The sequence below is a fragment of the Plenodomus lingam genome, assembly GCF_022343315.1.
Source record: "Plenodomus lingam strain CAN1 chromosome Unknown contig_30, whole genome shotgun sequence".
Classification (NCBI taxonomy): Eukaryota; Fungi; Ascomycota; class Dothideomycetes; order Pleosporales; family Leptosphaeriaceae; genus Plenodomus; species Plenodomus lingam.
In genome coordinates, this window is record NW_027093945.1 from 79,668 (window position 1) to 93,749 (window position 14,082).

The window sequence follows — 14,082 nt, forward strand, 5'->3', positions numbered from 1 at the left end:
TTCTTAGGTTAGTTAGAAGGTGGAGCTCCTATTGTTGCAAACACTCTAGGACCCTTAGAGCTTAATCTTATGTTGTTTTCTTAGAGCAGTAATGAATAGATCTTAGTAACCTATAGGAGGTTGTAAGTTGGCTCTCCTATTACTAACTTTTTAATAATCCTTTAAAACATGGTTTAACCCTAATCTAGTAAGATCCTAGTAGATAGAGCTTTAAGATAATCTTGTACTGCGAGCTATCCTTTAATATTAGGAACGTTGTATACCTTAGCTTGCGTATATAGGATTGTCTACTCCTTCTACTAGCAATTAGCGTCTTAGCTACTTGTCTTTACCTTAGCAAGATAAGCTTTGTACTGCGATCTTGCTAGTGTTGCAGCGCTTAAGTTAGTTAGCGCTAGGTTATTGCAGAGCACTTAGATTAGTGCTTAGAGGGTTACTCTTTCTTAATTAATAAGCTCTATATAGGCTAGGGTAAGGATCCCTTAATCTACTGTGTTGTTAACCTATGTGAAGAGGTTCTAGATTGCTAATAACTTTGATGCCTAATCTAATAAGCGGGCTTAGTACTAAGCTATTTAGAGCTTGTACTGCTCGCTTATTGTGTTAGATAGCGCGATATCTATTGGCATGTTAGGCTTAATAGGTTTATTTTTAAAGTAGTTTTTAGTATCTAGAGCCTTAGGGTCTACCTCTGCCTAGATCCCTTTAGTTAGGGCATGGTATCTGAATTAAATGTACTAGGTGGGCTAGTTGGTTAATCCTGTGAGTAGGATATCCCCCTTTAGGATTTAGTCGCTTATAGTGGAAGAGTAATAAGTAAGCTTTTGCTTAAGAAATAGTATAAAGAGTAAAGCTTTCTGGCTTAGTGTCTAAGTTGAACAATACGCTTAAATGGATAGGACGATCTTTAATAAGGTAAAGCGCGAACTAGGCTTATATCTGTGGAAATTTAGATTACTAAGGTTAGGAATGATTTAGGAGATAGATTATTAGATTATATCTACTACGATCGTACTTATATATATAGAGCTTCAGCTACCCTTACTAGAAGGTGAATAATTAGTAAACCTTCCTTACTAGAGCTCCTGCTTTTTGTTAGGCACTTAGTAGTAAGCTGGCAGTCGATTAGATAGTGGGTCATACAGGGGTATTGATTAGGATTGATTGGGATTGATCGGGATCAAGATGCTCCGTGATCTAGTTGATATCCCTCCTGCAACAATTACTAATAACCTTAATGCCTAATCTAATAAGTAGGCTTAGTACTAAGCTATTTTAAGTTTGTACTGCTCGCTTGTTGTGTTAGATAGCGTGATATCTGTTGGCATGTTAGGCTTAATAGGTTTATTCTTAAAGTGGTTTTTAGTATCCTAAGCCTTAGGGTCTACCTCTGCCTAAATCCCTTTAGTTAGGGCATAGTATCTAAATTAAATGTACTAGGTGGGCTAGTTAGTTAATCTAGTAAGTAGGATATCCCCCTTTAGGATTTAGTCGCTTATAGTAGAAGAGTAATAAGTAAGCTTCTGCTTAAGAAATAGTATAAAGAAAGAGTAAAGCTTGCTAGCTTAGTGTCTAAGTTAAACAATACGCTTAAATAGATAGGACGATCTTTAATAAGGTAAAGCGCGAACTAGGCTTATAACTATTAAAATTTAGATCACTAAGGTTAGGAATAATTTAGGAGATGGATTATTAGATTGTATCTACTACGATTGTACTTATATATATAGAGCTTTAGCTACCCTTACTAGAAGGTGAATGATTGGTAAACCTTCCTTACTAGAGCTTAGGGGTATTAATCAGGGTTGATCGGATCAAGATGCTCCGTAATCTAGTTAATATCCCTCCTGCAACAATAGCGTATATATTAAGAGAGGTGTTATAAAGGTATTAAACACGCTCTATTTACTTATAATATAGTATATATCCTATTTACTATTATATATCCCCTAAAAAGTCCTCTAGGTATAGAACCTCTTTATCCTTGTCCGCAAGTTATATATTATTGTTATAGTTATCTATTAGGTCTATACTATTACTAGCAGAATTACTAGTAGAATTATAGGAAGAATTAATATAAAGTACTCCTTATATGTTATTAAGGTGTAATAGTTAACTAGTAGGGTAGCTAGTAGTCTGTGGTATAGTAGCATCTTTAGTGGTAGTAAAGGGAATATTTTATTTATAGCACCTTTACTAGTGTTGTGTATAATACTTTTAATTTACCTTGTAGTATGCACCTTAGTGTAGAGTAAGATAATAATAACACTAGAACTTGTTCTATTAACTAGATATTTATAGGTAAGGGGTAGTAATTACCTGCTATATACTATCTATAACAGTTTCTACGTTAATATAGCACTTAGGGATATAGATAGTAGATATATAAATATAGATAGTAGTGTCTAATCTAAACTATAGTATATTCCTTTAATAAGCTATAATATAATTATGCTAGTCTTCTAGTATAATAGCTTAGTAGCGTGAACTTACTATTTTGCTATACTATATAATATAAGTATTAGTAAGCTATATACGTATTAGTAGAGTTATAAAGTTTTCTATTTATTATAGTTACTATAATAAACGCATTAGTATAGAAAGTAGACTTTGTGTTATCTTCTTTTATACTATATAGGTATTCTACTTTATATATCTATATATTCTATTTTACTATAGGTAGACGTACTAGATATAGTTTATCTTGCTTTATGTTAGACCTAATCTTACCTACTACTTAAAATAATACTATTAAAGATGTAGTATACAACTAGAATCGTGATAGTTAAGACTACTAGAATAAGTATCTAAACTACACCTAATTAAGGAAACTCGCTAAGCTTATAAGCTAACTCTTCTAAGAAGACAAATTATGCTATAGCAACTTTCTATAACTATCTTGTAATAAATAAACCTCTAACCTTATTATTACTATTAGACTTCTATAACAGGATATTTAAGTGTATAGATATAGAATTACTTAGAAGACTAATAACTATTTAAGAGTATAGTGTAATACTATACTCTACTCCTATATTCTATTCTACTTAGGAGATTTTTCCTTAAAATATATTAGTTCTAGGATAGATAATTAACTTTAATAGATTATTAACTTAAATACTTAGGACTATTACCTTAAAAATAGTATAGAGAAGCATACTAGTCTACGTCTATTATGTATCCTATTAGATTGCAAGGAGTATTATAGCTATATTATAGAACCTACAATATTAAATTAATTAGTTTAGAATAGCTCTTTCCTTAACCTAATTAGATCCTAGAGTTATATTTACTAAGATTGCATTTATAAGGATAGGCTAGATTAACTAAGATAGTATATTATCTATATAAACAGTACTATTGTTATAGACTAGCCTTAAGGGAGAATGCAATAAGCGTTGATAATAGTATTTAGTATCTTAAAGGAGAGGTAAGCCCTCTACGCCTTTTTATAGGTGTGTAGGCTAGTAAATCTAGGTTAGTGTACACTAGCTATGGTACTAGGTTAGGTTTAGGTCGCACAGACCTAGTGCTTAGGTTAGGTTTAGGTCGCATAGGCTATAGGCTTAGGTTAGGTTTAGGTCGCATAGGCTATAGGCTTAGGTTAGGGTTAGGTTACATAGGCTATAGGCTTAGGTTAGGGTTAGGTTATATAGACCTAGTAGTTAGGTTAGGTTTTATATAAGTAGATATTAGTTAAGGTTATATAGGTAGTATATAGGTAGTATATACGTTATAGCTATTCTTATAGTTATATATAAAATATACTATATATAGAACTCTAAAATAGTAGTATATCCTTTTATTATAGCTATAAAATATAGTAGTATTATAGCATTTAATATTTTTGTAGTAGAGATTTAGTGCACTCCTCTACTAATATAGGTATATTATCCTTAGTTACCTTAGAATCTTTTAAACTACTAGAAATTAGAACCTCCTGTCCTTTCGCTATCCCTATATTTAGTTACCTAAAGCTAGCTAGAAGCTTAAAAAGTTCCTCTATACTATTATCTAATATAAACTTACTACCTATTATAGTAGAATCCTATTCCTTACTAGAAATAGTATATTTAAGAACTATAAGCTACTAAATTATCTATATAGGAAGGTGGTGCCTCTAGTCCCTAATAAGATCCTTACTAGTGTTAAATACTCTTTTAACACTACCCCCTGTAATCTAGATAGGTAGAATATCACGTGCTACCTATGCAAGTTATGGATAGGTAGCTTTATTTAATTTCTGCTAGTCTAGGATATTAAAACTATCTCCTTTAATAACGTAAGGAGTGCTAAGGTATATTTTACCCTCTTATTATATTAAGCCTCCTTTATACTTATTAGGGAGACTTAGGGAGCTACTTAACTAGGAGTAGTCTAGTAGTAGTAGGTTTCTAAACTACTCCTTACCCTATAATTATCTAATAGAAGCTATTAAAGGTTAGGGAGAGCTAGGGCGTTAGGTGTTATTATATTAATCTAGGTATTTAAGCAATTATTAGTAGTAGATATGTTTATTATAAGGATCCTAAGTATTATCTTAGCCTAATATTTAGCGTATACTATTATAAATGTCTATAATTAATATACCTTATATACTATAAGATTTTATAATAGATCTAGGATAGAAGTATAGTTAAATAGGTAGCTATACTCCTTATCTATCCTCCTATAGTATTTTAAGAGTTTTTCCCTACCCTTTTTAGTAGCAGCTTTTACTACCTTTAGCTATTTAACATTTTCTTAGTTACCTAAATCCTCTCCTAAGTTATTATTTATCTTAGCTAAGAAGTTAAAAAGCTAGTTATATATTAACTACAAGTATTAAACTTAAGGTTTTAAGTTTTAGCTAAGGTAGGTAGTTACATCCTTAAATCCTTCTAGCATAGTAGTAACAAGCTTAAGGTAGTGCTATTCTCTAGAGGATAGTTAAAGTTGCTTAAGATTACAGGCGCTAATATAGCTATTATCCTCTCTAGAAACGCTAGTATAGTTTATTATAATTTCTTACTAAAGCTAATAATTAATATAGTATTTAAGGTAAAGAGTGTAAGAGTATGTATTATATATAGAGTTCTATTAAGTTAGTATATCTTATATAACTAATAGATATTCTTTTAGTAGTAGGTTCTATTAGGTAGCAATAAAACGCTTAAATTATTGTAGCTGTTGCAGGAGGGATATTAACCGGATCACGGAGCATCTTGATCTGATCAATCCCAATCAATGCCAATCAATCCTTATCAATACCCCTGTATAACCCACTATCTGATCAACTGCTAGCTTACTGTCAAGTGCCTAACAAAAGCAGGAGCTCTAGTAAGGAAGGTTTACTAATTATACACCTTCTAGTAAGGGTAGCTAAAGCTCTATATATATAAGTCTAATCGTAGTAGATACAATCTAATAATCTATCTCCTAAATCATTCCTAACTTTAGTAATCCAGATTTCCACACTAACCTATTATTATAGGATATTTTAGATTATAATTTTATATACTAGGTATACTACCTAGTCTCTTAGTTATTATTATAGCGTACCTAGGTGGTAGTATACTGCACGCCTATACCACCTAGGTATCTACTAGTACTAGTTCCTGCATAGTAACCCTACTAAATTATGCCTACTATATACCCTCTATCTATACTAAATTTTCTCCCTAGGTGCTATATATCTATCTAATACATAACCTATAATTAGGTATATTATATAATCTATGTTTAAATAGACGCTAAAGTTAATATATATAATACTAATAATATATAAACTAAAAAGTAGTTTACCTTTATAGAATATATAGTATAGTAAACCCTATTTAGGTTTACTTCTTGTACTTAAACTACTTTATAGTCTACTTTAGATAAATATGGCTACTATAAACTGGTTTTGTACCGTAGTGGCTGAAAATGGCCCTTTAACATCGCAGATATAATAGCAACAAAGTCATTTGGTGTAGGAAACAGACAATGGGACTACCTAACACTCTATCCGCAAGCGGAACCACCCTTCCACGCTGCATCATATGGGAATGATTTATAATATATCACATGACCGCTAAAGACCTATTATAACTTACATATAACTGCCTACCAATAAGCAATATATTAAAGGTTTAGTGCTGCGCAGACAAAATCACTCGCTAGCGCCACACCAGCCTTACGCCTCTTACGCTAGAGCTAGGCCGAACTAGATAGAGTACTATGCGAGTGAAGCTTAAAAGTGTACGTAGCACTACGGTACAAAACCAGTTTACAGTAGCTATATTTATCTAAAGTAGACTAAGAAGTAGCTTAGGTAGAAGAAGTAAACCTAAATAGGGTTTATTATACTATATATTCTACAAAAGTAAACTACTTTTATTTCTACTTCTATTAATCTACTAGTATTACGTAGTAATAACTAGTTTCCTACTAACTATTTAAGTATTTTACCCCTCCTTTCTTTAATCTTCTTTACTACCTCTACCACTACCTCTACCACCACCTCTATCACCACCTCTACCACCACCTCTATCACCACCTCTATTATCACCACCTCCTATTAGTAAAAATATCATGACTTATTATTATGTTATATGTGCGTATAGCGTGAAGCTAATCTTCTCTACCCCTTTTAATCTTAGTTAGGTATTATAACGTATAATAGAAATATAACTACTTTTTATACTTAATTTAAACCCCTACTATAAAAGTAAACTACTACTTTAATAAAAGTAAACTACCACTTTAAACCTATTTATAGGTATACACGAGGTTAGTTTACACCTATATAGTAAACCCCTAGCGTACTATTCTACAGTAAACAATTTTTTACCGTAGTGTAGTATTATCCAAATGTAATTTCATATCTCTTCTTGCGCCAGGAGAGATCGCATAGTGTGGCTTTATGCATGTCCCACACAATATATTCAAAGCAGAGCGCCAATCGTCGAAGGACCGTAAATAGGCCTGCGTGTCACGCTCGATGCTAAAAGAGGTGCATGGAAGACAGAGATATAGGACTGGACATATTAAACAACATACTAAGCCCTATAATTGACTTGACTGGTAAATTTATGACTGGTGTGGCGTATACCTGTAGGGCCTCGACAAGTCTACATTTACGACTCGAATGCCGCGTCAATGAACATGGCGACGACCAACGTGGGAAGGGCAGAACTTATGTAATCATGGCGCCTCTAAAATCCACACTGCTCAAACACTTGAGAATCAGAGAGGGAAGCTGCAAAGGCTGCCAAGAATGTCGACAATACTCCTTAAACGGAAATTAGGTCATGTCATCCCAAAGATTGCCAAGGCCAAGGCAGACCTAGGGTAGAGACAAACATTGGGACTTCCATGCCGAGGATATACAGTATGTCAGGCTATAGATGTCCGAGGCGTACACGATGCTCAATATGGGGACTCGTTGCCGACGGTACATATTGGCCGCCATTAATTACTTGTACTATGGTACTATGCAAAAGTGCTCACCGTGGGTCTACTTGCAGGGGTAAAGTAGGGCCGTGCTCACGGAGATTAGAAACACTGTATTCTAATACTTTTTATGCAAATTTACAGTAATTTATAAAGTAATTAATGCACCCCTGAGTTTCTCGATGTTTCTATCTCTTAGTCCTCAACCCCTATTACTACCCCTACCGCCACCTCTACCACCACCTCTACCACCACCTCTACCACCACCTCTATCACCACTATCTATCACCACTATCTATCACCACTATCTATCACCACTATCTATTACTACTATCTACTATGTCTTAAACACTAGTTACACTACTATCTACACTAACCTAAAAGCACCAAACCTAGCGATATCTTACCTAGGATAAGCGCCTTATTATTAGAGCACTTCAAGATTGAACGACTACAAGAGATTGTGCGCGCAGCCTGGGACTTAATCACACCGAATTAGCTCTAATTACTAGTAAATAGTATAAGGGCTCGCTGCTAGGCAGTAATTAAAGCCTAAGGTGGGCATACTAAGTATTAAGAAACTTCGAGAAATGAATATATTACTGTATCACCCTAATCTAGTATAGTTGGATACAGGGGTGGCTCAGGCGCCCCACAGGGGAGCACTTATGCCTGATATCATAGTATATCGTTATGGCATGTCGCCACACCCCAGAACAAGCCGGTCACAAAGCCATTCTTTTGAGACAAGGGAAAGATTCGGACCTGAGCGGAAAGCCCCTGTCTTACGGCAAATGATATTCGTCCGGGTCACAATAAGCTAAATGTCTGGGTGACAGGCCTGCTTAACCTATATCAGCGCTTGGCGTAATTTATACAACTTGGGTTAGAGTTAGTTAGAGTAAGGGTATACTAGTAGGTAGGGTTAGGTTAGTTATGGTTAGGGATAGGGTAAGGCTCCTATAGATATATTTAAAGAAAACTATATTCCCTAGTATAATATGTACTAAGTATACGCCAAGCGCTAATATAGGTTTAGCAGGCTTGGAACCCGGACGAATATCATTTGCCCTATCTTACCTCTCGACAAGGCAGACCGCTGATGATCGGACGCGTTCGATTTTCCAGACTGACATAAGCCCTAACCTTGATCGCTTGAACATCTAGTAACTCATGCCGCCGGGTAGTTTGAGTATCATGTGATTTGCCACTGCTACTTCCCGGCTATTTTGATGGCACAAGACAAGTAACGTGATCCTCAAACTAGCCGAGATAACAGTAAGCATGCAACAATCTTTTCCCTTTGAATCCACTTTTTATTTTAGGATGGCCGTAGATGACCCCGAACATAGTACTAGACGTCATCGACAAGAGTTACAGAATTTGCGTTGAACATTCTGACAGTGATTTCAATGTTATTGGGAAGTCTGAATAATATGCGTGATGTGCTTTGTGCCTGATAGAGTGCCTCAATGCCACACACGGTCAAGGCGTAGGTACTTTTTTGGATCAGTAGCTGGCTCAGAGAACAAAGCAACACCGAATAAGCAACAATGCGATCTTTCTCTCTGCCGCATGCTTGCAGCCGAGTTTGCCTCTTTCGACTGGAGCCCATGGGACGAGCATTGTGACCTCGGAGGATTGCCGTATTCCCAACAATACTTCGCCACTGGAACTCGTATCATAGCGATCGTGGTGAGCGAGGTTGGTCCTAATATACCGCTTTTTGCTGTCAGCGATCTCCTTTTTCCTGGTCACTCAGCCTCCTCGTACGTGCATTAGACTTTGTCTCTGGGAAGTCCGTTAGTATGGTACCAAGGTTATACCGAATGCGTACAACAACGCAGTTCACCTTCATTTTATGCAATCATCCTTCGATTCCATTGCCAGGTAATGTGAGCAATTCGAGCATGCATGTGAAGGCTTTTGCATTGCATGCTCGTGAGCTGGCCTTCCCGTCTCGCAGGCAAGGAAACAATTTGTACACTTTAATTCGACAGCTAGACACTAGGATATTATACGATGAATCAAGCACAGAACACTCTGCGACGGACACAGCTTAGCCAGGCCCGGACCGACATCAACTATAGTGTGCGGTAGAGTAAGCCAATTAAACTCACGAAGATCCTACCTGCAGTTACGAGACTTAGCGTCTGCGATGGCATGCGGGACGGCAAATAATACCGAGGCTGCGCGCGCTATAGCCGTGTTGAACCTATTGCCACCCGAACACCACAATAAATATTTTTACCAAGTCTACCACACGTAATAAATTACGTAATATTTATCTAATAGATATAGTAATTATATTTTTAAAATTATAGCTATTAGGAGGATAATTTAAATATACTTAAGTTACTATATAGTATAGTATTAACAAGTATACCCTTAGTTAAAGATATAATAAGAAATATACTAATATAACTACCTAGGATATGAACTAATAATTGCTTACTCTACTATAAGAAAATAAGAGGTAGTACTTATAGGGTATATTAGATAACTTATAAAGGATAGCATACTATAAAGGTAACTTTGAAAAGTTCTTGCTGGCGTATTTGTTAGCGGTTAATCTATTAACCTAACTTTCTTAGCCTACACGCTTATTTTTAAAGCTATAGATAGTAGTAGTAATAGTTCTATATACTTTAAGTTTTAGTGTTTTTACTCTATTATAGCTTGTAATACTAATCCCTTTACCTATGCGCTTATTATAACTCTAAAGTTATCTTTTAGTAATAAATCTATGTAAAGGGCTTAGGCTTATGCCTAAGCCTAGGTCTAACACAAGATGGACCAAGTCTAACACTACTACTAAGCGAACACACTAGACACCTATAAAAAGGCGTAGAGGGCTTACCTCTCCTTTAAGATACTAAATACTATTATTAATACTTATTGCATTCTCCCTTAAGGCTAGTCTATAATATTTTAGTATCTTCTTGTGGAAATTTGGATTACTAAGGTTAGGAATGATTTAGGAGATAGATTATTAGATTGTATCTACTATGATTGTACTGTAAAGGGCTTAGGCTTATGCCTAAGCCTAGGTCTAACACAAGACGGACCGAGTCTAACACTACTACTAAGCGAACACACTAGACACCTATAAAAAGGCGTAGAGGGCTTATCTCTCCTTTAAGATACTAAATACTATTATTAACGCTTATTATATTCTTCCCTTAAGGCTAGTCTATAATATTTTAGTATCTTCTTCTAAACATACTATAATAGTAATAAGAGATAGACGCGCTAGATGTTTAGAATAACTAGGTGCAACCTAATATAGTAGAAAGGCTAATACAACAGGTCTATAGATTAATAGAACAACAGGCTTAAGACTCTGCTATAATAGCTGTACTACGTTAATAGAACGAGGAAATACGCAATTAGATTCTATCCTAACCCTCCTCTAAGCCCGCTAGGTTTAATAATATGCTGCCTCTGCTCTCTCCTACCTTACATCACAAGCCTTTCCTAGTTAGCTTGCTATATAATAGCACTAAGGCAAACTTCTCCTCCTAGTAAATAACTATAGAGTTTAAACTGCGTGCAGACAAGGTCTTTATTAGGGATAAGGAGGTAAGGTTTATATATATTTAGTCCTAGTTATTACCTATAGTCTAGCGCGCTATAGCACTATACTTTAAGGATAGTGCACGTAAGCGTTAGGATATAAGCAGGTTTCTTAACTACCTAGCGTTCTATTACAGCGACTATTACAGGCAGGAGCGCGCCTAAGTCGCGTTAGAACACTTATATTAGGGCTAAAATTAGCCTTTTATAGAGTTCTTTGTAAATTTTGTGCAGCTCCTTATATAGTTAGGAGGTTTATACTAGGATAATAAATAGAAGCTTTCGTAACTTTAGCAATCTCTTAATAGTTACATGCGCTTAGTTTCCCTTAATAGGGGAGTCTCTAGGACAAACTACAACGCAGCTATAGAGGAATATAAGACAATTATAGTGGATATTAAAATAGCCTCTCTAGAACTAGGTTTTCTCTAGGCTAGTAAGTCTAAGGAACCCTAGTAGAAGTCTAACTTAGATTAGGATAGCGATATAAATATAGTAGAAGTAGCAGCCTTATTAAGTGCACCTACTAAACTGCTAACATTACGCCCTAATTAGATCCTACAGGACCTGTTTAATGTATAGAAACTAGCAAGGGTCTGCACCTAGTGTGGATAGGGTGGTTATTTTGTGCGTGCATGCCCTAATGCCCTGTTGCTGCAACTAGTGGGTGTTAAGACAGTTGCAGTATTAGCAAGTGGCCCTAATTTAGGAAACTAGCCGCCCCTAACTTTAGGCTAAGTTAGGGGTATAAGGAGGATACTATAATAGAGGAATTATTAATAGTAGAGGCTATTAAGTATCCCCTAGATATTAAGGCTAGGTTAAATAATCTGCCTTTCTTTATTCCCCTCCTCCTAGGTAGAGTAGAGAACGTGCAAGCAATAGTTAATTTAGGGTGCTAGTGTTTTAGTGCAGTTAAGGAAAAGTTAGTAAAATAGATTAGGAGGAACTTTATTAACATTCCCCCGCGACCCTTATAACATACCTAGGGAATTACTAAGGGTACAAGAATTTTATAGTTAGTGGTATTAGACTATAATTTAGATAGTTAGCGGTCTTAGCTTTTGGCTTATATAGTACCTAGTCTCTCCTATTAACTAATACTAGGCAGACTATAGCTGTACAGAGAGGGCGTTATTATGGATATTCTATAAGGCGAATTAATAATTAGGAAGGCAGGAAATATAGTAGTACAAGAGAGCAGGAGACGCCTACATCCTACCTGTATCCCTACTATCTTAGGTTTAGTTATAGCGGGGTTGCTAAATTAAGGATCCTAACAGGAAGATATACAGGTACAAATTTTTGCAACAAATATACTAGATATTTTATAGGCAATATATAACTTGCGCTTAATAAAATATCTAGGAAGTATTAATAAGGGAGGTTCTATTAATATACACACTGTCTATATTACTAGTAACACGGTTCCTTATAAACCTAAGCATAAAACTAGAAAGATAAAGTTGCTACTAGAACTGCGAGAATTTAAGGACCTGTTTAATAAAGAGTTAGCAAGTAGTTTACTACCTTATTAAGGTAGTATAGATTACTATATTTAGTTAATAACTCTTCTAGATAGAACCTAGCCTAACCCCCTATAGGGTCCCCTGTACCCTATGTCGCGTGACTAATTACTAGAACTAAGAACACAACTTACTGGATTAATAGACAAGGGCTAGATCTAAGCAAGCTCTTCTGCAGCTAGAGCTCTAGTGTTGCTAGTAAAGAAGCTATTAGGAGGTTAGCGCCTCTATGTAGATTACTAGATGCTTAATAGTATAATAATATTAGACTAATACCTACTACTACTTATTAAGGAAACTTTGCGCACACTATCTAGTACAAATTAGTTTACAAAAGTAGACGTTCGCGCTGCCTTTTATAAAGTTAGAATAGCAGAAGGTTATAAGTCCTTAATAGCTTTCTGCACCTAGTTTAGGTTATATAAATAGTTAGTATGTCTGTTTAGTCTTAGTAGTGCGCTATCTACTTTCTAACAATATATTAATACCGCGCTTATAGAGTTACTTAGATTATATGCAATAGCCTACCTTAATAATGTCCTAATTTATTTAGAAGAAGACTAGTTTAACTATATAAAAAAAGTAAAGCGTGTACTTACGCTATTAAAAGAAGCAGGACTATACCTAGACTTAGAGAAATGTGCTTTTAGTGTTAAGGAAGTACGCTACCTAGGCTATATTGTTAAGGCGGGCAAATTACTTAGACCTAACCCTAAAAAGCTTAGGGTAGTACAGGAATAGGAATCCCCTAGGAATATAAGAGAGGTAAGGAGTTTTCTAGGTTTTGCTAACTTCTACTACAATTTTATTGCAAAGTTTTCTAAAGTAGCGGCACCTTTAAACTAACTAACTAGGAAGGACACCCTATTCTAATAGGGGGAGGAAGAATAGAGTGCATTTAATACACTAAAAAAGGCATTTATATCTAGACTAGTACTAACGTAATAGGACCTAGCTAAAGAAATATTATTAGAAGCGGACTATTTAGGATGCGCTCTTAGGGGTTGCTTATTATAAAAAGTTAGGGGCGTCTAGCGCCTAGTTGCTTACTACTCTATAGTACTAACGCTAGAGAGACGAAACTACACTATACACAATAAGGAATTGCTAGCTATTATTAAGTGTCTTAAAAGCTAGTTAGCAGAATTATAGAGTGTTTATAAACTATTTATAATATTTACAAACTATAAAAACCTAGAGTATTTTACTAGCCTTTAAAGCTTAAGTAAGCAATAGTGCTGCTAGGCAGAGGAACTTTCTAAATATTAGTATATCCTACAGTATAGACCTAGCTGTCTTGTAGGACAACCTAATGCCTTAAGCAGGCAACCATAAGACTTAAACCCCTCTAAAGCAACACTATAGTTAGTAATGCGCCCTAAATTAATTTAGGTTACAGTGTTAGAAGTGGAGGAGGCGTCTAAGTTACTAAAGGGCGCTAGCCTTTTTACTAACCTATACATGCAGATACTATAGGACAAAGCAGTATTAGAAGATAAGATATACTAAGTGCGTCTTAATGCAGTTTAGAAAGGCGCTAGGTCTTTTCTAGTTCTAGCTAATA

General features: G+C 35.3%; 1 protein-coding gene across 1 annotated transcript; it reads right to left on the reverse strand.

Moving 5' to 3' along the window:
- Window positions 1-8,937: 8,937 nt before the first annotated feature.
- Window positions 8,938-9,274, reverse strand: IAQ61_008346 (uncharacterized protein; the record flags this gene model as incomplete). Its single annotated transcript, XM_066097965.1, has 3 exons — window positions 8,938-9,138; window positions 9,190-9,207; window positions 9,269-9,274. The coding sequence occupies 3 exons, from the start codon at window positions 9,272-9,274 to the stop codon at window positions 8,938-8,940; spliced, it is 225 nt and encodes a 74-aa protein (XP_065952010.1).
- Between the last annotated feature and the right edge of the window lie 4,808 nt (window positions 9,275-14,082).